Source organism: Chrysemys picta, chromosome 11 (genome assembly GCF_011386835.1).
Source record: "Chrysemys picta bellii isolate R12L10 chromosome 11, ASM1138683v2, whole genome shotgun sequence".
Lineage (NCBI taxonomy): Eukaryota > Metazoa > Chordata > Testudines > Emydidae > Chrysemys > Chrysemys picta.
This window is the reverse complement of record NC_088801.1, coordinates 64,729,400-64,756,387: the sequence shown is the minus strand read 5'-3', so window position 1 is coordinate 64,756,387 and position 26,988 is coordinate 64,729,400. Positions and strand designations below refer to the sequence as shown.

The window sequence follows — 26,988 nt, the reverse complement described above, 5'->3', positions numbered from 1 at the left end:
ATGATAACATTTTCCTATTTTTAAAATGTTTCCTCTCCAGTTTACCGTGAAAGAGGAAACAATAAAACACAAAGTAAACTGGAGGGTATGTTTTAGAATGTCCCCTATTAACCTGTTTACTTGGAGCATTCAACATGCAGCTCTTTGCAAAACACCTTTAAAGCAATTCAGGTTAAAGTAACATTTGAGGTTTTTTGAGGTGCCGAAAGACAGCTTTAAAAGTGTGCGATCATCTGAAAAATTCCTGAAATTATGGTCTTCCTTATTTATTGACTTACAAATTCCATGTTAGATTTGCTCACTTTATAAATAAAAAGATAGTTTATCTAACTGCCAGCTCTGCACATCAACCTACATTCAGAGACAAGCTTGTGGTTTTTTTTTCTTTCACATATCACCAGCAATAAAGCTGCTATAGGTCCGGGGTGGGCAAACTTTTTGGCCCGAGGGCCACATGAGGGTTGCGAAGTGGTATGGAGGGCCAGGTAAGGAAGGCTGTGCCTCCCCAAACAGCCTGGCCCCTGCCCGCCCTCAGAACTCCCGACCCATCCAACCCCCCCTGCTTCTTGTTCCCTAACCACCCCCTCCCGGGACCCCCTGCCCTTAACCGCCCCCCCAGGATCCCACCCCCTATCCAACTGCCCTGCTCCCAGTCCCTGACTGCCCCCCTGAACCCTATCCACATCCCCACCCCTGACAGGCCCCCTGGGACTCCCACCCACTATCCAATCCCCCCTCCATGTCCACTGACCACCCCCTCCTGTGATGACCCCCCCCCCCAACCGCCTCCCGGGACCCCGCCCCCCCATCCCCTGATTGCCCCCACCCGGGACCCTCTGCCCCTAACCGCCCCCCTGGGACCCCACCCCCTTTTCAGAACAGAATCACTTTGAAATCATGGTTGTTTTCCCTCGTACTTTGAAACATCTGCAGCTATTCTTGTCCTTTTGTGTTCATTTGACTTCAGTATCAGTGTCGTATTCAGTCTGTTAAATTTTTTTGGCATCTTGTTTGGTTTGTTTCAGACTTTATAACTGACTTGCTATTTCTCTGCTTGAAGATTTTATTCACATACGTAAAACCTTTGTTTTCACAACACTTTAACATTAATTCACAGAAGAGGCATGATTAAAAATGAAATGGAAAGTGTTTTCTCTCATATACGTTAGTCCTTGAAAGTACACCTCTACCCCAATATAACACGAATTTGGATATAACGCGGTAAAGCAGCACTCCAGGGGGGCGGGGCTGCATGCTCTGGCGGATCAAAGCAAGTTCGATATAACACAGTTTCACCTATAATGCGGTAAGATTTTTTTGGCTCCTGAGGACAGCGTTCTATCGGGGTAGAGGTGTACAAATAAAGGTTTCATGAGAAGAAGTCTTAAGAATATTTGCTTTAAATAATCTTACTTTTGGAATAGTGAATCCTAGTAAATAAAAAAGTTAGGCATGTGTCTGCTATTTCAATCTACTATGACAAAGCTCTGTCCTTGTCTCCCTGGGTCCCACACTTCCTGGTGGATTTCGCTAGCCTCAGAGGCTCACTGTGACCCTCCACGTAGCCCTTCTCTCCCTACGGGCAAGGATCACAGCTTACTGAGCCATTTTCATCGTAAGCCAGCAAGGGAGGTGAGGAGAAGCTACTCTCCCTTGCACAGTCTCTGTTGTCCTCCAGTCTCAGTGATTAATTTGGGGGGGAGGAGCCCGGGGCTGCCCTCTACTCTGGGCTCTAGCCCAGGGATCCTAATAGTATCAGCTATGGTAGCTGACCTTTTGGAAACAGGATGCATACAATTCCCTGGGCCACTTCCACATAGTAGCCTCCACTTCCTCAATATCTACTTCATCCTTCCCTCAGGGCCTCCTTCCTTGTGCCTGATATGGTTTGTACTGCTCCGTTTCTCCCACAGTGCGGCTTCCTCCTACAGCTCCTGACACGTGCGCCCACCTGGCTAACGGGAGGCTTATAACTAGTTTCAGCCAGCTCCTGATTGGCTTCAGGTGTCCCAATCAACCTAGCTATCTTCCCTGCCTTCTCAAAAGATCTTAATTGGCCCCAGGTGTCTTAATTGACCTGGAGCAGCTGCCATTTGCTTATCGTGGTAACAGGGATTTGTTTAGCCCAGAGGTTCCCAAACTTATTTGGCCTACCGCCCCCTTTTCAGAAAAAAATTACTCAGCGCCCCCCTTTTCAGAAAAAAAATTACTCAGCGCCCCCCTTTTCAGAAAAAAAATTACTCAGCGCCCCCCTGGAAATCTACCTTCTTTAAGCGAACAAACAGAAAGATGCAGTGACAAATTTGTGTTCTTTTATGTATCTATATTTCTACCTACATCCTACAATATAGTAAAGAAAGATGTGTTATTAGAATATCGCCCACGACATCAGGTATACAGTGGTTTTTGCGTAAGATGGCAAAAGACAACCAAACTAAAATACTAATAAAACTAATAAACTGGGTTTTGTTCTTTGCTCAGCATTAGATATATGTATTTGATATTAAACTGTCAAATATCAAACTAAATTTATCAAGAAATAATTAATTAAAAATAATCAATATGCAATTAAAAATCAGTTAATAGTTTTAATTTAGTTTGCCCTTATTTAAATAATTGTTCCTTATTAACACACGCCTTATTTACCAATTAACACAGATGATTCGATAGATATAAATAAATGTTAATAGTTAACAGTTTTTTTACGATTTCATTCACGTTTTCGTTAATATTGTAATAAAAAATATAACAAATATATTGACTGTACACTTCAAATAGTACTGTACCGACACAAGCCTGGTACGATTTTATTATTAGTAAGCACTAGAGACACAGAAACGTACGGTAGATATGTAAGAAAATGTATAAAAATACTCACGTGTAAATTGCTGTTTTATTGAAACAACAATAATACAATTTGCTTTGTATGTGATCCGTAATCCGTAAAGATCGAAGGTATTGAATATGAATAAAAAATTTTAAATACTTATTGCACTATTGTTAACTGCTTTTTACACAATTAAGAAACAATCTAAATTAGATTTCATACATGTCGCCTATTTATAGTATCGTATTGTAAACAAGTCATTACACGCACATATTCCTGCCGATGCATGCTGGACTTCCCGACAATGCGCGACACGCTCGCCTGCCAGCACTTGCTTGTTAAGAGCTGTTGGCGGACTTGACACCTGATCGGTTATAATTTGTGAATTTATTTGGAAAATAAAGTAATCACTACAACTTTAACTCTATGTTACACAACAGATGAAACATGTACGAACGGTTTTTCAAAATTTTCTTATATTCTTTCTTTATGCTTCCACTGCCCCCTTATTTTTATTCAACGCCCCCCAATTGCACCCGAGGCTACTACTGCCCCCCTGGATCGTTCCAACGCCCCCCAGGGGGCGGTATCACCCACTTTGGGAACCTCTGGTTTAGCCTGTGGCTAATATCTCTGTCTCCCACTACTTACTACAGCCATCTGGCCTTGCCCCGTCACAATACATAATTTATATTAGCAAAATCAAATTATTTAGTACTAAGTCAGTTTCACCTAAATAAGCTAGTGGGTAAATTTAAAGACAGAGTAACCATTAAGGTTTGACATTTAAAGACACTGTGAAATGTTATCTGGACTCTGTCCACAATTCATCACTTTATAAGAAGGAATTCTTAGTCTTAAAGAATTAACTGCATCTATGTTTCACGCAATTCTTGAAGTCAAAAATTTTTATATGGGGTCTTGCAGTGTAGTTTTGAACATGCCGTTAAGTAAGAATAAAGGTATGGATTTATATCCCTTCTAGCATCCTTTTGTTTCCATTAGCTCTGACTGTACCTAAACTGGTCATTATTATACTTCGTCTCAACTAAAGTGAGCAACTAAGAAGATTCTTTAAATGACCAAACTATTTTGTTTTATCAACCAACAGAACATATGATAAAAAGTAGGAAGCCAGATTTTTTTTCTCTTGAGTCAATCTTGAAGCCCAGTTCAGAAGTCATGAACTGCAGCTGTATCGTCAGCTGCAAAGTTTCTTCTACCATTATTAATCATAGTTATCATTATGTAAGTTAAAATGTGTTCTGCAGGTTACTTAAAAGTTCAGGTTTAAGGTTTTTTTTCTTAAATATATTGCTCTAAAAATATCTAAACTGTGTCCTTGGCAGTGGTTCAACAAGAATCTAACAAACATAATGTATTGTTTTTTAAAGTTCAAAATATGACTTGTGAAATAACAAGCATAGCATTTTTGATATGTACCGAGATCTTGTGTTTACTTGTTCATCATGGAGAAAACTAGATCAAGAATACTAAATGGGGGTTGGGGGGACACGTTTTAGATTGATTCTTGGTGTGAATGTAAAGTTCGGCTACTGTGTTTTTCAGAGTGCTCAGCTGAGTGAGATCATCAATAATCTAATTGCTCCACTCAATCTGTCCCCCACGTCCTCCCCTCTCTCTTCCAAGTCCTGTAAGCAGAAACAACTGGTCAATGGCATATCTCTCAGGTAGGTGACAGTGTCGTGTAACTTTTGTTTCTTGAGAACAGGCTAGTATTGTAACCTCAGCAGTTTTTTTTGTAATGTTAAATCAGTCGAAACTAGTAATTTTACAGTAATAAATATAAAAAGGAGAGAACTTTTGCTTCTGAACTTAATTAAAGGTAGCAGCTTTGCTTTTGACATAAAAATATTTTATCAGTTTTGTTCCTGAGGTTGCCATAAATTCCACAGACTATTACACACATGTGAAATCTTCATATGACAAACACAGCTGTGAAGTGGGGTGAAAATAACACCGTAGGTAAGATCATTCATCATTGCAGACTTAAAATTGTATTTATTGTGCCAGAATGAATTCTTCTGACGACAATGATATACCGTATATACTCGTTCATAAGCTGAATATTTTTGGTAAAAAAGTGACTCATCAACGCGCAGGGTTCGGCTTATAAATGGGCCTCACCAAAATTTGATGATTTTTAAACTCCATGGCAGGGATCAGCAACCTTTGGCACACGGCTCACCAGAGTAAGCATCCTGGTGGGCCGGGCCAGTTTGTTTACCTGCTGCGTCCACAGGTCCGGCCGATTGCAGCTCCCACTGGGCACGGTTCGCCACTCCAGGTCAATGGGGGCTGCGGGAAGCGGCGCAGGCCGAGGGATGAGCTGGCCAACATTGGCCTGGAGTGGCGAACCGTACCCAGTGGGAGCCGCAATTGGCCGGACCTGTGGACGCGGCAGGTAAACAAACCGGCCCGGCCCGCCAGGGTACTTACCCTGGCGAGCCGCGTGCCAAAGGTTGCCGATTCCTGCTCTATGGAATCATTGAATTGATTATCTAATACATCGTCGTTTGTGTACGTGGAGTGTCTGCAGGCATGGAGCCCCTCAGCTCCCTGTGGCCACGGTTCGCTGTTCCCAGCCACAGGGAGCTGATGAGCTCCGTGCCTGCAGACGCTCCAGGTAAACAAAACGTCCTGACCCCACAGCGGCTTATCCTGACAGGCCGGGAGCCAACATTTTCCAACCCCTGAAATATAGGGTCAGCTTATGAAAGGGTCATACAGTTTTTGCTATTTTTACTTAGCCATCTTGGGGGGTCGGCTTATAAACGAATGGGCTAATGAACAAGTATATACGGTAATTGATTAGACTTTGGAGTATGTTGTCTGAGAATAGTCCTGTTTTATGTGATGACTTTCCTTTTTTAACAATGAAAACACTTCTTTAATAAGAAAAAATATTAAGGTATCATAATTATATATTGCAAACATTCAGTGATTGAGTTATCTTTTTGATAATTTACTTTCCTGCATGATTATAGCATATTACTTTGTGGTAATGAATAGCAGAAAAATGTTTGTCAAGATGCCATTTTGCACTTGTTTACAAATTGCATCTAAAATACTGTACTAATAAACATTAGCTTCAGAACAAAATTGAGATAAGTACTATCCTTATTTTACAAAAAAATGTAAACACAGAGGGTGTGTGATCTTTAGAGATTAGTAGTCTGCTTTTGCAGAGCTGCTGAGTACCCACAACTGCTGTTGATATCAGTGGGAGAAGAGAATATTTGCCATCTGTGGAAAATCAGGCCCCTTATGACTCTCCTAAAGTCACAGAGTGTGTTTATGGCAAAGTTTGGAGCAGAAGAGAAGTCTCCGGACTCCTTGACCTGTGCCTTAACCATAATATTGTGATTTCAGAAGTTATCTTTGATTTGTTTAACCAAATTTATTTCTAGAAATATTTTCGGAACTATCTTTTTAGAATGAGATCTGTCAAATTTTAAACTATACTTGCGGGGGAGGGAGGAGAAATGCCTTGCCTTCTGCTGTACGCTACTCTTCTAGTATAGTCTTGCTGTCATGTCTTAGCCAAAAAGATGTAAACTTTGGGGGGAGGAGGTGGGGGAGGCACTGTTATGTACTTGCTATAGGGTTTATAGGTTTTTGATTGTTTGCAAGTAATGTAAGAAACTTTCAACATGTTTAACTGAGGTTTGAAATAGAAAGTGGAAAAGGGAAATATTGTGGAGGGTGATACATAGCAGAAGGGGGGAATTCAGTTTATTTGTGCTGTCTGATTTTTAGTAGAACTATGTTATGGGGTTGGTATTTGTTGGAGGCACATAGAGTGTTCATACACGTGTCTCTTGTTTTATCAATCTAAATAAATGAATCACTGACAGTAGATTTGGAGTATTTTTCAAAACAGTGAGTCCTTTTTTCACCGCCTTCCAACTGTGTGTAATAGCTGTCATCCGTGGGGCGTGGAGGCAGGCATTGTTTTCTGGAGAAGCATTTACTGCTTGTCCGAGGAAGAGGGTAGAATGAGAGGGCTGCAAAGCAGTGAAATACTACTGGTAGAGAGCAGTCCATACAAACTAAATTGAACACATTAAAAAGCAAACATTGGAGCTTCTGAATTCCTGTCTCCTACCCAAGACACTTGTGTTGGTCGGATTGACTTTTAATTCACAGAGGGCAAAATGTTCTGCTCTGAACCAAGGCTTTCGCCAGTGCACAGATTGGTAGCACAGAGTGGTAACCCCTCTGAGCTTCCTTGGCTGCAGGAGGGTTTGGTTGGTAGGTCCACCTAGGGTGTGTCTACATTGCAGCTGGGAGCGAGCCGCCCAGGCCAGGTAGACAGACTCACTCTAGTAGTGTGGCCATTGTGGCCCAGGCTGGAGCTCCAGCCTGTCTACCTGGGCTGGAAGGATCACTCCCCGCTGCAGTGTAGATATACCCCTAACATTTGATTCAGTGGCCCCATCCCCCCTCCATCCGCCCCATTATGGTGCATAGGCAGCATTTGCAGAATGGCGGGCGTTGCAAACCCTCTATATAGGCTCCCTGTATCCTTCCTTCCCATTAGAACAAAAACTTACTGTTTAACTATGGACAAAGCCATCTGTGTCTGAAGAGAGGGTAAGATTTGCCTTGTGAGTTGTACCCAGCTCATTAACATTAAAGAGGTAACCTTGCTGAGGAAAACTTGCATGAGAATGAGCCTTGCTTTTGTTGTATTCCAACTTTGCTTAATGCAGCTCCCGACATCATATCCTTTTGCCAGCAGGTGGAAAGAGTAAACAAAGAGAAATTCATTGTAACCTCCCCCTGTAAATGAAGTTGTGAGGACTGAGCGCACACACTCTTGACAGATCGCCACTGTTGGGAGCATGCATCTTAACTCCTCTTTGTCTAGAAAACCACGACAGTTGGGCTTGCACATGTGAGACGCACCCCTCCATGGATCCAAACTGGGAAGAATGTATATAAAGGATCTAGTCTCCAACTGCTCTCAGTTCTTATTCCTGGGACTAAGCATTGGAGTCTCTGCATGGTTATTCATCCTGACTGCACTGCAGACAACCTGTTTTTCTAAATGCTTCTATTTATTTGATAGGTTATAGTTAAACAACATTTAAAATTGATTAGTAGGTTGGTGCTTGGCTTAAGACAGCTAGGTCCGTGTCAGTCATTGCACAATTCCAGATTGGTGTTTGTCCGTGCGATGTGCAGTTCTGATCTGGATATCATCCATTTCTTGCTCTAGAATAGTCATTGTCCATTCTGTTACTTCTTGTTTTGTGGTGTCCTACAATATTTTGATGCAGATGGTGAGCATCATGAGAAAATGTCTAGATGGACCAGCACACCAAATGCCTTCAGAGCTTGAGGGGAAAAAATCTAAAGAACAGGCACGTGATCTGAGCCTTCATCAGATCTGAAGCATAGGAAGAAGTCAGATAACTTTTTATCTGCCAACAGACCCTCCTCAATTTTTCTCTCTTCCACCCTTAAGAAATAACAACATGGATCTGGGCAGTTGTCCAGTGCAAACTGATCCTTCACTTAGTCACTTCTCCAAGGCTGCTTGCCTTTGGCTGATGACTCCAGAGGGTTTTCACTCCCATTATTTTCTAATCTCAAATTAAACGGGTTAGTCTTCAAACTTTATTATAACGGAGAGCCCAGATCAAAATCATGTGGAAATTCAGGTTTTATATGGTTAAGCTGGCCGTTGTTACTCCTATAAATTGTCAAGATTGATTCTAAGCTCTTGACAGAAATATGTTCTGATACATTTCAGTCAGGGCTAAACATAGGAAGTACCTTGGATTCTGGGTAGGCACACAATCCTTGTGCTTCAGTGTGATCCTCAAGTCTTCACCAAATGCATCATGGTGATTGTGGCCCATCTAAGGTGCCTAGGGATACGGGTAACCACAAATCTCTTGTTTGTCAAGGCCCAGTCTCCTCAGTGAGTTTCTTCCTAAAAACATAAGAATGGCAATACTGGATCAGACCAATGGTCTACCTAACCCAGTATCCTGTTTTCTGACAGTGGTCAATGCCAGATACTTCAGAGAGATTGAGCAGAACAGAGACTTGGGACACCCAGAGCATGGGGTTGCATCCCTGACCGTCTTGGATAATAGCCATCGATGGACCTATTCTCCATTAACTTATCTAATTCTTTTTTTTAACCCAGTTATACTTTTGGCCTTCACAGCATCCCCTGGCAATGAGTTCCACAGGTTGACTCTGTGTTGTGTGAAGTAGTACTTCCTTATATTTTGTTTTAAACCTGCTGCCTGTTAACTTCATTGGGTAACCCCTGGTTCTTGTGTTATACAAAGGGGTAAGTAACACTTACTTACTGACTTTCTCCACACAATTCGTGATTTTATAGACCTCTGTCATATCTCCCCTCAGTCATCTCTTTTCCAAGCTGAATAGTCCTAGTCTTTTTTTAATCTCTCTTCATATGGAAGCTGTTCCATATCCCTAATCATTTTTGTTCCCCTTCTCTGTACTTTTTTCTAATTCTTTTTTAAGATGAGGTGACCAGAACTGCACACAGTATTCAAGGTGTTGGCGTACAGTGGGTTTATATAGTGGCATTATGATATTCCTGTCTTATCTATCCCTTTCCTAATGGTGCCTAGCATTAATTTTTTTTGGCTGCTGCTGCATATTGAGCAGATGTTTTAATCTGCTATCCATAGTGACTCCAAGATCTCTTTCTTAAGTGGTAATACAACCAAAGGCACAAAGCACCGGTTTTCAACCCCGGAACGAAGGGCATAGTCTCCCAATGAAGTCGGGGTGGGCCCCAAGTAGGGCGAGGGGGACTAACTACACTAAAGCTAATAACTAACTTTACAAGAAAAACAAAGAGAAATGATGAACTGTACAGGAACGGGTGAGAACACTCTTGTAGACAAACTACGAGGACGGAGGCCAACGCAGCGGTAAGAGGGAACCAAAGGGGCGCAACCCCGCACGTCCTCATATAACCTTGCCTGGAGCACAAGGTGACGTACTACACACATGCAGGTCAATGGACACTGCTGCAGAAATCTTCCAGAGCATGGCGCACATGCGCACTCATGTTTGGAATACATATAGGGACTATCACTCAAAGAAGAATAGCTAATATAGACTCCTTCGTTTTGTATGTATAGTTGGGGTTATGTTTTCCAACGTGCATTACTTTACACTTATTAACATTGAATTTCATCTGCCATTTTGTTGCCCAGTCACTCAGTTTTGTGAGATCCCTTGTAACTTGTAGCAGTCTGCTTTGGACTTAACTATCTTGAGTAATTTTGTATCCTCTGCAAACTTTGCCACCGCACTGTTTTTCCCCCTTTTTCCAGATCATTTATTAAACGTGTTGAACAGCATTGGTCCCAATGCAGATTCTTGGGGGACCTGGCTATTTAAATCTCTCCATTGTGAAAACTGAGCATTTATTCCTACTGTTTTGTTTCCTCTCTTTAACCAGTTACTGATCCATGAGAGGACCTTCCCTCTTATCCCATGACTCCTTACTTTGAGGGACCTTGTCAAACACTTTTTGAAAGTCCAAGTACATTATATCTACTGGAACACCCTTATCCACATGTTTGTTGACCCCCCCCCCCCTCAAGGAATTCTAATGGCACTGAAGTAATTGCCAGGATCACCTCTGGAGCCTTCTTTAAAAATTGGTGTCACATTAGCCATCTGTTGTTTGTCTGGAACGGAGGCTGATTTAAGTGATAGGTTACATACCAGTTCTGCTATTTCATATTTGAGTTCCTTCAGAACTCTTGGGAGAATACTGTCTGGTCATGGTGACTTACTACTGCTAAATTTAATTCCAAAACCTTCTCTATCAACACCTGAATCTGGGACAGTTCTCTGGATTTGTCACCTAAAAAAAATGGCTCCGGTGTGGGAATCTCCCTCACATCCTCTGCAGTAAAGACCAATGCAAAAGAATTCATTTAGTTCCTCCACAATGGCCTTTTCTTCCCTGAATGCTCCTTTAGCACCTCAACTGTCCAGTGGCTGCACTGATTGTTTGGCAGGCTTCTTACATTTGTTTTTGCTGATTTAATTTTTGTGTCTTTTGCTAGCTGGTCTTCTAATTCTTTTTTGGCCTTTTTATCCTTTGACACTTGACTTCCCAGAATTTATGCTCTTTTCTATTTTTCTAAGTAGGATTTGACTTGCAATTTTTAAAAGATATCTTTTTGTCTTTAACTACCTTTTTTTTTTTTTTAACTCTGTTTAGCCATGGTGGCATTTTTTTGGCCCTCCTAGGGGTTTGTTATATATAATAAAATAAATACACACACACTTTTAGTTCTTTTAGTTTACATGTATTTCAGGCTTGTGATTGTTCCTTTTAATTTCCGTTTAACTAGCCTCCCGATTTTTGTGTAGTTCCCCTTTTTGAAGTTAAATGCTACCATGTTGGGTTTCTTTTACTCTCCCCTCATCTCCCGAGGATATTAAATTTAATTACGTTATGGTCACTATTACTGAGCAATTCAGCTGTATTAACCTCTTGGACCAGATCCTGTAGTCCACTTAGGACTAAATCAAGAATCGCTTCTCCCTGTTGGGAGAATTCCCAATTCATTTTGCATAGAACTTTTCCTTCACTAAGACATAGAGACTAACTTTCATAGGAGCAGCTGTCAACTCTATAGTGTTGGCTGCTTTTCTACCAGGAGAGAGACATTCAAAAATACATAGCTTCAACAAAGGCATGAAAATAACCTTTTGAGTCTTCTGGGCTTATGGCCTCCTGCACATACGTGAGTCTGTTTCTCTTACTGAGAATGTGGGCTCTGCAATTCTGGCTAAGCATCAGTTTCATAACAGGAAAAGGCAATCTACTAGCACTGCTGAGAGTGCCATAGCAAATTCAAGAATTCCCCATCTGGTGGTGATTAACTTCCAATATCCTCTTGTAGAGTCTCATTTTGACAGCCATCTGAATTTCCATTTATAAGAATGGATGCCTCAAACCTGGGTTGGGGAGTCCATCTGGGCGACTTTGTCAGGGAAACCAGACTGTGTATTGGAGCCCCGAACGGTACTACTGGTGCTGAGACCTTTACTTTCTTGTATCAAGAATTTGTGAGAGGGCATAGCCACAGGTGTTACTTCAATGGATTTGGGGAGACGGGTTCTCACAACAAATTTTTTGGTGGCTGCTCTGACCATTTTTCCTAAAATATTTAATTAACTTTAGAAAAAAGAAATAAATATGGCGGTAGACATGACCAAATCATTGTAATTGATTTATAGAGGTTTTTTTTGAAGACTCAATAAAAATAATGTACAGTTATATCTATTCTTTATTTTTGGTGACCATATTTCCCTATGCTGAATACAGGACACCTGGTAAAATTACACATATACAAGTGAGTTTAACAGCAATCAATCAGAACTATGCAGTGCAACCGTTCAAATTAACATCAAGTTGACTGAGCCCCTGTTGTAAAGAAATACTGTGTAGTTGGATTCTTTTTATTTACTGTCTTATCTATAAGGCTTTAGGTTTCACATGGGCAGAGATCACATGCGCACACACATACGCTCCCGTATACCTCTCTCACATGGGGGGAACGGGGCAGGAACCAACCGACCCACCACTCCCTGCCTGGCGCTCTCTGCCATCCAGGCCTGGCTGGGCCCCCGAGACAGACCTGTCTCTCCTGGTACCGCGTTGTCCCAGGGCAACATGTGGGGGGGGGGGGGGCACACAGGGTCACATGACCCCCCTCCCTAGATTTCTGTCAGGGTTCACACCAGAATGTGGCCAGCAGCAGCCTTTCGGCACTCTGCAGGAAGGAAGGGACAGAAGCTGCTTCCAGCCACGGGCCGGGGGTGAGGAGAGGGATGACCTGGAACCGTGTCTTTACAGAACTCATCTCTTCCCCCTCCCCTGTGGCTGGAAGCAGCTTCTCCCTTCCTGCCCGCACACTGTCAAAAGGCAGGTAACACCTCCACCACCTGTCCCCCAACTACAGTGCAGGCAAGAAGGGTTAAGCCCTAAGGATACATTGTGCACCAGGGACCGCAGGGGCTTCAGCAAACCTGGCCAGAGAGGTGGCTCGGCAGGGGAGGGTGCCATGGGGACAGAGTAGGGGCTCAGCAGAAGAGGGTGTGAAGACCCTGCCTGGGGCGCTACTGCGGAGTCGGGGTGGGAACAGGCTGGAAATTCCACCACCTCCAGCCACTCCAGAGCTTAGCTGAGGGGCAAAGAGGCTTCCCCATGCCACTCTGTGAGGGGCTTTGGCACATGCCGGAGGGTCTTGGTTTTTCGGGGAAGAAAGGAGCCTGCCAGCCAGGCTGTTGGTGAGCTGAGTGTTCCGACCAGGGGCTGGTTCTCTGTACAGAGCGGGACGTGCCCCACCGGGGGGGGGGGGAATATGGAGGAGCTGGGGGGGACGGGGACGGGTGATGTTGAAGGGGCAAAGCAGGGAGAGGACAGCGAGAGGGGGAGCATGTTAAAGGGCCTATGGGAGGGCAGCAGAGGCGACATGTAACCGGCCACTGCGTGGTGCCTGTCCGCGCATATTGGCCACTGCAGTGCGCAGCCAGTGCGGTCTGGGGACGGGGGGAGGCTCCTGCTGGCCAAGAGCCGGCACATAGTGGGGGCTGCACTGATGGACAAGCAGGGGCAGTGGCTGGCCCTATGGGCTGCAGCTTTGCCTTGCATACCCACCCCCATCGTCGGTCACTGGAGCTCGCCACTCACTGCTGGTGGGTGGGTGGCTTGCAAGAAGGGATCCGGCCGGCAGCAGGACCCGTCAGTACTGACAGTTCGCCCATTTTTAAGAAAAAGTCAGGACACCTGAAATACGGGACTGTCCCTCTAAAAAGAGGACGACTGGTCACCCAATCTTTATTGAACTTAAACAGAACAGAAACACAAATAAGGTGCTTTGCACATTCTTGTCTTTTTTGTTGTTTCTTGTGCTTTTTTGGTTGCCTGTCTTTTTTTTTTTTTTTTTTTAAAGATGTGCTAGCTAGTAAGTCTGCTGCTGTGAAAAGTGATACTTGTATGTTTAATGTCATTTTTCACAGCAGACTTACTCAGCTGGGGCAAGCCTCGGGACAGATTAGGCCATGGATGGGGAGGTGGGTAGGGAGGCAGCAAGGGCAATGGGGGAAATGGATGAGGGGCTGGGGGATGTGGGGGGGATGGGGAAGTGGGGTGTAAGCCTGGGACCAGAGTCCACCGCTGTGCAGCTGGGGGCAGGGGCCAGGGCCCAAGCCCATCACTGGGGGATGGAGCCTGCTGCTGCATGGCCGAGGTCCGGGGCTGGAGGAGGCAGCAGGCGTCAGGAGCGATACAGAATGGTGGTGGTAAGTCCACGGCCAGAGCCCGGGTCTGGAGCCCACCACTGCACAGCTGGGAATCAAGGCTAGATCCCAAACCCCCATGGCCAGGGGGCGGAACCTGCCGCCATATGGCCAAAGCCCAGGACCAGAGGTAGCAGCGGCGGCTGGGATTAGGGAGGCAGAATTTGCCAGGAGCTGGGGTTGGCAGCAGGTCTGCTTACTGAGTCATTGACTGTGCTGCCCAGTTCCCAAGTCCCAGCCCATCTTCCCTGTTTCTTGGACCTCTCCTCCTACTCCTTACTCATTTCCACAATTAGTTCTGTTTTTATTAATGATACTATTAATAACAATAAAAGAGAAAAAAACAAACTGTTAAAAATAAAGTACAATGTGTAAGACCTTCACTGTGGAGTGGAGTTTGGGACTTGGAGAAATGGGAAGGGGTCCATAGAACGAGGCTGCTGGTTTAGGCTCTGGGACCAGACAACCAGGCTTAGCAGGAAGGCTGGATACCATGGGCCTCTGGCACCCATCTCAGCTGTGTAGTATGACTCTGTAGCATCTCCCATTAATGCCTAGTTTGTCTGTCCATATACACTCAACCTTTAAACTCTGATAATTATCAATAATAGAAAATGTCACCCTTTTTAAATGGCATGGGAAATGGGAGTCAGGGAACATCAAGAGGAGACCTTAAGGGGAGGAATGGAAGAGAAGAGCTTGTGACCATGAACATGGAGAAGGAGCAAGAGTCCACAGGGCAAGGAGACTTCAAGGGTTGGTGAGGTATGGAAGTGAACATGGGATAGTGTGTAGTAGGGGATATAATAATGTAGGAGGTAGAGATCTGGACTACAGGAGATAAGCAGGATCCCAGAAATCGGCCACCTCTGTCCAGGAAACTGGACGTTAGTCATGTCATGAGAGATCAGACTGTATAAAGTAGTGACATTTTATGTGTAGAAAAACCATTTTAAATAAATTTGTATAGGCTTTAAAAGAAGTTTTTGTCTTCACAAGTGCGTGCGTTTGGGCTTTTGAAAATAATGTGACTGCAGATGGAGGGAAACAGTAATTTAAAAAAGAAATCAATTTTTAAAATAACTTTCTAATTTTTTGTTAATATGTGGCACATAGTGTACAGAATACATGATAGTGTTGGGTGGTATAAAGATTTTATTAGCACTTGGTGTCGTCTACTTAACCCATTGACTTAATCACCGATGAGTAAAGTGGTCATTGTGACTCATGCCAAAAAATACTCTTCATACCATACCAAGTCATGTATGTGTAATATAGTATACATTTTTATATTGCAATCATTTTATAATATATATAAAATGAAATTTGTTGTAGGCAGACAGTCCTATTTTGTAGGGCCCCGGTTTGCAGCTTAGAGCTAGTTGTCAGAAAAGATTGATTGTTGGGGTCTAATGAGCTCATTTCTATTGTTTTATTGCCTGTTATCACTTACCAGTTGTATAAGCAATCTGTGATTTGTGGATTTTATCAAACAAGACGATAAAAAATAACAGGAGTTGGTGCAGACAGATTACCTATTATGAAATCAGGGCATGAATATCTCATCTGCTGACATTTCTCAGGCAATTCAATGTTTTGTTGTTTGTGGTCTTTGATGTTGTAAAAATAACACGCACTTGAATGCTTTTTGTAGTGAGCCTTTAACTTTGCAGGCAGATGTTGCTACAGCAACAAAATAAAGCAGGATACTATAAAAGTTAAATGCACTCTTATTGATTCATTCCCACCCAAGTGGAGGGTATTTTGGATTCTTATATTGCATTGAAATTGGTCTGATGAGGCAAACCAGCTCTAATTTAGTAACACAAATTTAGCTGCTTTCAGTCATATCTGCTATCGTATATGGGTGCTTGTACTATTTTTGGCTTTTTATTACTTTCTCATAGTATCGTTTTTGTTCCTTTTTAAAATACTGCATGCTAATGAGTGTTGGTTTATAAGCAGCATGCATGTGGTTCAAGTTTAGCGAGATGCTTACACTTGGAGAAATCCACATGTGATAGAGGTTAGGTATTACAGCTTGGCCCAGTACCTCTCTGAACTGATGCTATCCTGTTGTGAGGGGAGTTAATTGCTGGGTCCCATATGCTTCAAAACCAACTGGGTCTGGGCAGAGTCTAACAACTCTTTCTAGCTCTCTGTCTATAAGGCACATTCCCAGGCTTAGATCTTGTGCCTGGCCTTTCCTTGGGGGATGGGACTCTGCAGTCCAGCTACCCGAGCCCCTGAAACCAGTGCTTCAGAGCCCCCCACTTACACATGCTGCTCCTAGGCTGAGGGCTCTCTGGGTTTCTATTTTAACCCAGGCCGTACCTGGTAACAAAGCAAGGAATATAGGTTTAGCAGTGGAATTTCTTATCCAGAGTGACTATTCTTAAAAGCTCTTGAGTAACAGATCTTCGAAAACAACAGTGCACCCTATCCTGGTCTGATCTGGCCTCATCTGGGACTAGGAGTCCAGGGTTTGTCTGTGTTCAGACTGGGTGGAGTCCCTCTCGTTCTCTGTCTGTCTGTCTCTCCTGTAAATGCTCCTCAGAATAGAATAGCATTTCTGTCTCCTTACCATGTGCTTTATTGCAGCAGTTCTCAAACTGTGGGTTGGGACCTCAAAATTGGTCGCGACCCTGTTTTAATGGGGTCACCAGGAGTGGTGGTAGACTTGCTGGGTCCCAGGGCCAAAGCCCAAGCCCCACCGTCTGGGGCTGAAGCCAGTGACGGGACTCAGGTTTGGCCCTCCTCACCTGGGGCAGTGGGGCTGAGGCTTCGGCCTCCCCTCCTGGGTTGTGTAGTAGTTTTCACTGTCAGAAGGGGGGTTGCGATGCAATGAAGTTTGAGAACCCCTGGCTCTATTGGAAGACTCCAGCCTCCCTCCCCTAGTCATGCTCATGCCCCTGTGTAGAAAAACCATTGTTCATTTGAGGGTAGGAGACAGCAGTTGAGACACAATCCAATCCAGTGGCTCCAGATTGCTGATAGCTTCTCAGCATAGTCCTTCAATAAGATGTCAAATACCTTTCCTGGGCTGGGCTGCTATGTAGAATGCAATTCCTTGGGCTTGTCTGAGGCAAGATTAGACATGTGTTGAACACACAATACAAAATAGAGTTTATAATTTTGATACAAATGTGTCACACTAGGCTGATATCTTTATTCTGAATGAGCCTTGGTTTATAGTATTTTTTTCTATTTAGTTACATTTGCCAAATAATTTAAATTAATTTAAGTATCCTAATGCTTCCTTCTGTTACTTATGCCAGTGTAATTCCATTTACTTCAATTAAATGTGGATAAATAGGGAAATGTCATGAATTGAGTTATAGAGTTCTCAGCTTTAAGGGTAAAATGCATAACTGAGTTGGTGTAGTTACTCTAAAAGCAAGTATTATAATTCCAGGAACTTTATGTACTCTCAACCTTAACTCAGTTTTAGCACAGGTTTTGTCTGGGAATAGAAAAGAAAATGTGAACAAAATAAATACAGAATTCTTTATAGTGTCACAAAAGGAATTCATAATGTTAACAAACCAATGACAAACTTCTTATGCCACCAGTTGTGATTTCTTGAAGTAGTATGTTAAAACACAAGTGTTAATTCTGGGTGCCTCTAGAATTATGGGGCTAATATTCTTGAGTATGTAAATCTACTAATTGTGAGAGGTTGCCTTTATATATTGAGCATTCTTGACCTTTTTGACTGATTTCAGTGTTTTCATGGCATTTCAGAGCTTCAGACAACAAAGAGGAAATGTCATCTTCTAGTAGCCAGCTGCTTGATCATCAACACATCAAAAAAAGAAGAAAAGACAGGACAAGGCTGAGATCGCCATCTGTAACTATCATGAGCACATCTGCCCGAACAAGGCCACTTCAGAGTTTCCAGAAGAGGAAACTATACAGAATGAGCAGTGCATGTTACTGGAATCAACAGGTAGAGCTGTCTCCTCTCCTTTAGAAGACAAAAGCAAAAATTCCAGCTGGCAGTGTCTGTATGTGTCCGTCTGCTATAACGGTATATTACATGCTGCTGTTTTGATTGTTCAGTACATTCAGACAGTGTGCAGTACATGTGACAGGAGTTTAGCTGTGTCAGCAGGAGTTCACAGTTAAGGAGTTGAATTTAAAAATTGCTCAGAATCCTGCTTTATCAAATTCATGCATTTGTTTTACAGTTGCCTTCAAATTCATTTTACAGTCGGGGGTGGGGTGATTTAATGATTTTTTTTAAGGAGACTTTACTGCTGGGGAAACAAGCTACAACATAAATCTGCTAGCTGTTTGCTTTTAGAGCGTTTGTTTAACTAAAGAAAGTTTACACAGCTGGTAGTGCATTATTGTGTGGGAAATTAAACTGCTATATCTTAATCTTGTTTCCGTTTTTGCCATTCCCAACCAGCTCTGCTCGCTTCTTCATAGCATTAGTAGTGCCTTAAAACTGTCTGTTATAAATTAAGATTTTGTCCATTACAAAGAAACTGAATTGAATTAAATGCTTAATGTGGAAAAATCTATTTTAGACTGCTACTTGTGTAAGACAAATGCTGTTTGTAGGCATGTCCACTATACCAAGAATACACTGAGATTCCAAATGTTATGAATACTGAGTGAGTTTGCCACTTGCTCCTAAAGGGTTGAATTACCTGCTGTTTTCCAAATTAGTTGTAAGGTCGTTATTAAAGCAGCATTAATCCCAAGGGATTTTGATGCTTTGCACGACCTTCCTATACCTTTTGGAAACTGTATTGTAGTGGTGCTTTTGCATCACAATAACACAGCCTGTTAGCGTTTCCATTCTAAAGTTGGATTGGCATTATAGGCGAGCAGGGCATTAGTGAACTAGGATTTTGGAAGGTACAATTTTGCTCTCCCACTAGTTTTTTGTGTGTACATATGTTTATACTAACTTGAAATTGTTTTGATTTTTAATTGCTTCCAGTAGTATGTCATCTTTAATCCCACAAATCAAATCTAATGAGAGCCTCTGAAAATAGGAAATACAATGGATATGTGAAAATTATAGCGGCAGTACTCACAACCCCTTAGGGGAAAGCATAATAAATGCTGTGGGTGAAATCTTGACCTCATTGAAGTCAATGGCAAAGTTCCCTTTGATATCCGCGAGCCAGGATTTGACCATATGAATAGATAAGCAAGATTTTTGAATCTGAATATGATCAGATATTCACAAATAGTGTGGTTAGGCCATTGCCAATAAGAAGCAAGATTTCAAGTTTATTATACGGTATATTCTCCTTAGATTAAGAAAAAGATCTCCACCTCTCTGCAGCAAAAAGGGCCAGATTTACAAAGGCATTTAGTAGAACTGGTGAGAAATTCTCTGGCAGAATATTTTTCCATAGGAGAATGCTGATTCATTGAAATAAAAATGTTTTGCGGAGGTGGCTTGATTTTAACAAAAGTCTGATGGAAAGTAGGCAGGTTTCTCTCTGAAACCTTTCTGGTTTCCTACCAGCTTGCTCATTCAGCTTCTTGGCCGCCTGGAGGATCGCTTGGAACTGAGAGTCTGCAAGCTGTGGGAGCTCTAGCTCGTAAGCTACCATGCCTCTCAGCTTCTCTGTGGTTCAGCTGGCATGCTGGCATTGAGAAAGACTTCTATGTTCCCAGCTTCTCTGCAGTTTGCCTGGGTGGGCTGCTGCAGAACTGCCTCCAGGCTCCTGTCTCCCCTTCTTCAGCCCATTGGGCACTTTGAGCTTGGGAGCCAGCATTCTAAGACTCCTCGCTCAGCTGGGACTCCCAGGATCTGCGGCTCTGGTGCAACCAGTCAGGTGGACTGCTGTGAAGTCAAGGATCAGAGGGCTTTTCCAAATAGGAACAAAACTAAATTTTGAAATATCAAAATCCTCCATGAAATCAAATGACCTTCCTCTGCATATATCTAGAGTTTAAGCCTAATGATCCCGAGATCGGTGCCTAGTGGGATTTTCGTAAGTGCCATTTGTACCTTTAGGTACCTAAATACCTTTGAAAATGTGGCCCAAAGTCACTATAGTTCTGACCAAAGAGGGGAAAAACCCATAGAAAACAGTAATACGAGTAGGGTGTGGTGAACAGAGAAGTAGAGACCTAACACTTCAGCTGCAGGTCACTACTGCAGGACCAGAGCATGGGGCCACTAGGGGGTGGAAGACAAATGTGACTCTACCTCACCTTTTCTCTTTCTTGGATTGTGGGACTGGTTGGGGATGAAGATGGTCCTGGTTGCATGTTAGTCTGTCAGACTAGGATTTAAAGATGTGGTGTTAGGAGTTAGCTACCATCTTCTACAGATCTAGCGTAGACTTCAACATGTGCTACATGCTAAGACAGTTGAGTAAAAGACCCTCCGCCACTCCCCCACCCCCATCCCTGCCACCCTTGGCTTTAACTTAGCTAGTTCATTATGTGTTAAAGACAGTATGTCTTGTCTACTGGGATTTTTCAAATATGTTATTTAGCGCATTACATAACACCTTAAATCTTAGTCTGGACAAGCCCAGATTGACCACTGTAGTTTGCACCTGATTGTAATGGCTCCCTAGGAACCATTATGCTGGTGAGGATTGATGGAATGCAATGTGATTTGGCAGTCCCCCCACCCCCTATGCAAGAAACCACCTATACCTGCCTATACATCTATAGGGAGGGGCCAAGAGCTGGCTGTGCAGACTTTACACCAGCTGAAGGTTTCTCTCGCCTCCTAGGAATCCTTGTGTACTCATTTAGGATGGCTTTAAGGTTCTTTTATGTCACTTTTGCAGCCCAAAGGGACCTTAACGTGGGCCAGAATCTGGCCACTCCTGGATCTCTGGATTCAGTTCCTAGTCGCCTTTTCAAAGTCCAGTTTTTAGATTAATTTAAATTTTAGCAGTGGGCTTTTATAGATGGAAAAATGATTTGTTCATTTCTGAATCTTTTGCTTGGATGGTGTTCGCTTAGTGTTTTGCAAAGGAGGTGCCTAGAGTCTGGGTAGCCCAAGCAGTTGATAATAGGATACGGAGATAGGATCCAAGTCCCAGGGGACAGATGTCATTATCACTATTGCAGTAACTGGAAATCTTAGTAGAGGAACCAAGATGAACTTTTGCATCTAGAGCAGTTCTCTCTAAGTTAGTATGGAGGCAAATTGAAGGAGCTGTGTGTGCTATGACTGTTGTGAAGAAAAAATAAATAAAAAAAAGATGTAGTCCTCCTGTGCTGTCAATCTAGGGCCTTTCACAAATGTCAAATTTATTTAAAATGTTAAAAATTAAGGAGAAAGAAAGAAAACGCTAGGCACATAATGCCTCTGTTGGAAAGGAGGAGAAAGAAATCTTGCCAAGGAAGTAAGTGACAAAATCAGACTGAGCATTTTAAACATGTTCTGACAACCTAAATTAAATAGATATCAAGTCCTTGAATTAAGAGCTGTCATCAGTGTATCACTTCCTTCAAGAAATCTTATTCTTTCCGTGGCCTAGCAGCCTTTCGGTCACTTTCTCTTCGTCTTAGTCGCTACGGTTGGTTACCCGGCCATTGATGAGATTGTTCAGCGTGAAATAGAAAAGCCGAGTATCATTCCAGGCTGATTGTTAGATTAGGCAGAATTTCTAAGGATGAGGCTGCAAAATGGGCACTGGCCCTTGAGATTGACAGTTATTTTGTCAGAGAACGCAACTATCAGTTTGTCAATAGAGAGCTCAGCAAATTTGCTTGATCTCGGACCGAGAAAGATAGATTTCACCTTAAAGGGATATATGAAGTTTCATGCTGGATTCTTAATTCAACTTAATAATGTGATACGGGGCTCTCTAGCAAGAAATGACTATATCCTCTTTATTTTGGGTACTTATATGGCCTCTGTTACCATAGTATCTGAGCACCTCACAATCTTTAATGTATTCAGCCTGACAACATCCCTGTGAGGTAGGGAAGTACTGTCTCTCTCGTTTTACAGATGGGGGACTGAGGTACAGAGAGATTAAGTGATTTGCCAGAGATCACAAAAGTCTGTGAAGGTGCAGGGAACCGAACCTGGGTCCCAAACTAGCACCCTAACCACTGGCCTGTCTTCCTCCTGAGAAGTAAAACAGCGTTTCCTCCCTTTTTCCCCTTCCAGTTTTTTACTGGCTCATTTTAATACCTTCTTCAGGATGCCATTGCCCCAGAATGGTGGTGGATGAGGTAATGCAGTGGCGTAGTTTGAATGAGACAATTTAAAGGTGACTACATTGTCTGAAGTATCCTTCTAGCTAGATTTGAGATTGTCTTTTCAGATAACTAATTGCATTAGATTCCACTTATTAGCAACCGTTTGGTTCCCAGCAAAAAAGTTACTATTATCTGAGAGCTGCCAATAAGCAAAAGGCAGCTCTGTGGGGCTGGAGCCAAGGAAGAAAGCGCTGGGACATGTCCAACAAACCTTCCTGCAGTTGGTGCTCGTCACATCCCAGCATTAACCTTCCTGAGGGGCCACAGCTAGGGAAGGAAGTGCTGGGATGCGCCGAACCCGGTCCCTGGTGTCAGGGCAGGGCGTAGCCTGAAGCACGCAGGGAGAAGTACTGTGCAGCTCCGTGGGCCCGCAGTACCTCGCTCCTCATGGGAAGCCCCAGCATCCAGGCTGCAGCTCCCTCCTTGTTGCTGCTCTGCCCGTAGCCTCCCCTTCCAACCTCATCTTCCAGTCCACAGCACCGGGACTTGGGCAGAAGCTCCTCTGTTGGGCAGGGATGTGGGTGCCACACCCACCTGTGTGGGCAGCAGGTCCCAGGCCACTTGCAGGTTTGCGGGGCTGTAGATAGAAGGAAGCACTGGGATGTGCTGAGCATTGGCTGCAGAAAGGTTTGTGGGGCTGCCGCCAAGGAAGGCAGTGCTTCCTTCAGGGCTGCAGCTCTGTAAACCTGCTTGTGGCTGGGGCCTATCTTCCAAAATGTTGCTAAGTGGCATGTCTGTTGCCAATAGCCGAATCCAATTAACATTAAAGTCAACGGGACAGGATTGGTTCCTAGCAAAATGTTGCTGTGAAGCAAAGTTGTTAATACTGGGATTGCTGCTTAATAGCATCCACTATATCTGACTTCCTAAATTGAGGGGATCAAGTAACTCTGGTATAATAGTTTGAACAGGGTTGCTTTATTTTGTAGTCCTAGGCAATTTTATGCACCCCTTCATATTGCTCCCATATGCGTGGAATAGCTTTCAGTTTCTCTTTTGTCAAATGCTGCTTCTTGCCCTTCCCATCCCTCCATGGTCTTTTGGGAAGCTATTTTTAGTTAATGTCTCCATTACTAAAGTTCATACCGTCTTATTCCTGATCTCTTGTCCCATTTGTCAGTTGGATTGTAAGGCCTTTGGGAGAAGGCTCATGTGTGTCGTGCACTGTAGATTTACAGAGCTATAGAATACTCATGATCGTTCGCAGATTCTTGTGTCCCAGAATCTCTTTGGGCTTATTCTAACTCAGTGTCTCTACACTGGCCTCTGTTTTGCCAATTTCGTCTTTGCAGAAAATAGCTCCTTTTGTATACTCCTCCTCTGCTTGACTCTGTTATCATTTGTTATTATTTAACATTTATATTGTGGTAACACAATAAATGACACAACTTGGTAGGGTCCCTTTGTGTAGGTAGGTACTGTGCAAACATAGTAAATGACAATCCCTGCCAGAAAAATCTGTACAGTTTGAAAGATGAGGCATAACAGACGGGTGAGGCTATTGGAGATTGGGGGAGAAGGGATAACAATATAATAGGACATGGGTCATCTGGCTCTATTATAACCATTTGCTGACTACTAGTATCCTCAGAAGCCTGTTCATCCCTTTGGGCCAGGCTTTGCCTGTTCAGCATGACTGAGTACCAGTACTGACCTGTAGGTGAGAAGAATGGTCTCTCTTGCTCTGCAATCCGTTTTTCTCTTGATTCCTAAAGGGACTCTCTTGACTCTTCTCTGATTCCAGACCCTAACAAATACCAGTTTTCTGAGCATCTGTTAGACACTGAAGCAAGATAGGGTTTGTCTCTGGAAGAGTATTCATTCTATTTTTATTTAATTGTTCAAAAGACCTTACAATATTAGAAAATTAGGCCATTTCTTGACCTCAAGAGTCAGCAAACCATCTTTCAAAATAGAAGCTATGACTGTAATGCATTTGTGCAGTTCATCAAGATGATTTTTGAACAATTATTGAACTGTAGGATTCAGGCTAGTATGTTTTAGTACATCAGAGACACAGGAAGTACAGTAGAACCTCAGTTATGAACTGACCGGTCAACCAGACACCTCATTTGGAACTGGAAGTACACAATCAGGCAGCGAAGCAACAGAAACAAACAAAACAAAACAAAAACCTGTATAGTACAGTACTTTATTAAATGTAAACTACTAAAAAGAAGAGGAAAGTTTAAAAAAAAATTGACAAGGGTAAGGAAACTGTTTCTGTGCTTGTTTCATTTAAATTAAGATGGCTAAAAGCAGCATTTTTTTTCCTGCATAGTAAAGTTTCAAAGCTGTATTAAGTCAGTGTTCAGGTGCAAACTTTTGAAAGAACAACCATAATGTTTTGTTCAGAGTTATGAACAACCTCCATTCCCGAGGTGTTTGTAACTCTGAGATGCTGCTGTTTGGTTTGTTAGTCTGGAAGCTCAAAAGCGCCTGAATTCCAACTGAGACTTTGCCACTCATTTGCTTTGACAATTGGCAAGTTATAAACTATCTCTGTGTGTGTGTGTGTGTGTGTGTGTGTGTGTGTGTGTGTGTCTATATCTATATATAAATATATATAAAACAGTTTTCAAGTACATAAAAGGTTGTTACAAGGAGGAGGGAGAAAAATTGTTGTTCTTAATCTCGGAGGATAGGACAAGAAGCAATGGGCTTAAATTGCAGCAAGGGAGGTTTAGGTTGGACATTAGGAAAAACTTCTTAACTGTCAGAGTGGTTAAGCACTGGAATAAATTGCCTAAAGGGAGGTTGTGGAATCTCCTTCGGGGATTTTTAAGAGCAGGTTGAACAAACACCTGTCAGGGGTGGTCTAGATAATAGTTAGTTCTGCCTTGAGTGCAGGGGACTGGACTAGATGAACTCTCGAGGTCCCTTCCAGTTCTATGATTCTATGTTTCTACATCCACTGAATGCTGATAATAACTTACCTTGCCCACAGTGGTGTTGAGAGCTACAAAAATGTTTTACAATTATGAGGAGAATGGAGTTGTGGAGAGTGGACAAGAGAGAGGTTTCAACCAGGGAGCTGTTTGTATTGTTTGGTATTATTTTAATTTTTTTAAATGATAAATATAATTTAAAAAGCCAATCTGGTAATAGGAAAAAGTTTAAATGTAAATATATTTCCAATTATATGCAAAAGAAGAATTAAAAATAACCCCTGGAAACTATCAGAAGAGGCTTGAATTTTTTTATTTATTTTTTAAACTAGGCAGAGGTAAAAATTTTAATTAAACAACACAAAAAAATTTAAACTACATTGATATCAAATTGTGCACTAGCTAACCCATTCAGCCATAGGATCTTATCACTATAACCATCATTCTCCTTCCTCTCCTGCTGCTTATGTCACGCATTTGTTCTTGCATCTTGTCTTAAGCCATTCAGTGGTTGTTTCTTGCGGTCTAACCCCACTTTGTGATTGTGATAGCATGCAGTCCCCTTACTTAAAAGTTCCTCAGAGCAATGGATTGAGAGGACTGCAACTTAACAAAACTAAACTTCTCCAAAGGAGTGTTTACTTCGGGGGCAAAAAAGCACAAGGTTTTTAAATTCTAGTCTCAACTTGGCCAAATAATAAAATGTTGTCAAGTATCAGAGGGGTAGCCGTGTTAGTCTGAATCTGTAAAAAGCAACAGAGGGTCCTGTGGCACCTTTAAGACTAACAGAAGTATTGGGAACATAAGCTTTCGTGGGTAAGAACCTCACTTCTTGCATCTGAAGAAGTGAGGTTCTTACCCACGAAAGCTTATGCTCCCAATACTTCTGTTAGTCTTAAAGGTGCCACAGGACCCTCTGTTGCTTTTTAATAAAAGGTTTTCATCCTTCTAGTACTATTTTCAGTTGCTCCCCTCGTTGCCATTTTGTTACTGGATTTGACTGATATATGTTCTAGTGCAGGGGTAGGCAACCTATGGCACGTGTGCCGAAGGCGGCACGCGAGCTGATTTTCAGCGGCACTCACACTGCCTGGGTCCTGGACATCGGTCTGGGGGGCTCTGCATTTTAATTTAATTTTAAATGAAGCGTCTTAAACATTTTAAAAACCTTATTTACTTTACATACAACAATAGTTTAGTTTATATATTATAGACTTATAGAAAGAGACCTTCTAAAAACAATTAAAATGTATTACTGGCACGCGAAACCTTAAATTAGAGTGAATAAATGAAGACTCGGCACACCACTTCTGAAAGGTTGCTGACCGCTGTTCTAGTGTTTTTCTTAGAATTTTATCTGTGCTGTCTGCTGTAGTGTATGTGGTTAATAATAATGTGGAAAGGTAATTGTTCTTGCCTTGACATTTGATTTTGGTAGCTTTTCACATAACGTCCCAGGTAAACCCACAATACTTGCTATTTGGGGTTTTTGTGTTTAATCTCTCCACACTATTAAATGTCTGTGCGCCTAATGAGAGACACAAGGTGGGTGAGGTAGTATCTTTTATTGGACCAGCTTCTGCTGGTGAGAGAGAGAAGCTTTCAAGCTTACACAGAGCTTTTCTTCTTATCCGGTGTTTTGCACCTTATTTGGTTATTTACATCTGAATTGGTGGTGATTTATAACTACTTCACACTCCCTTTACACTGTTATTAATCACT

General features: G+C 42.6%; 1 protein-coding gene across 7 annotated transcripts in view; it reads left to right on the top strand.

Moving 5' to 3' along the window:
• The window catches only part of KANSL1L (KAT8 regulatory NSL complex subunit 1 like), a 102,321-nt gene that overhangs the window by 40,145 nt on the left and 35,188 nt on the right, over window positions 1-26,988 (top strand). For 6 of the 7 annotated variants that reach the window (XR_010591376.1, XR_010591374.1, XR_010591377.1 and 3 more), the window contains exons 5-6: window positions 4,397-4,518; window positions 17,918-18,122. Coding sequence is in view for 3 of the 7 variants with exons in the window: in XM_065561077.1 (XP_065417149.1) it covers window positions 4,397-4,518; window positions 17,918-18,122 (327 nt within the window). In the remaining 4 variants the exon portion in view is untranslated. The remainder of the gene's footprint in view (window positions 1-4,396; window positions 4,519-17,917; window positions 18,123-26,988) is intronic. The other variant, XR_010591378.1, reaches the window with a different exon arrangement.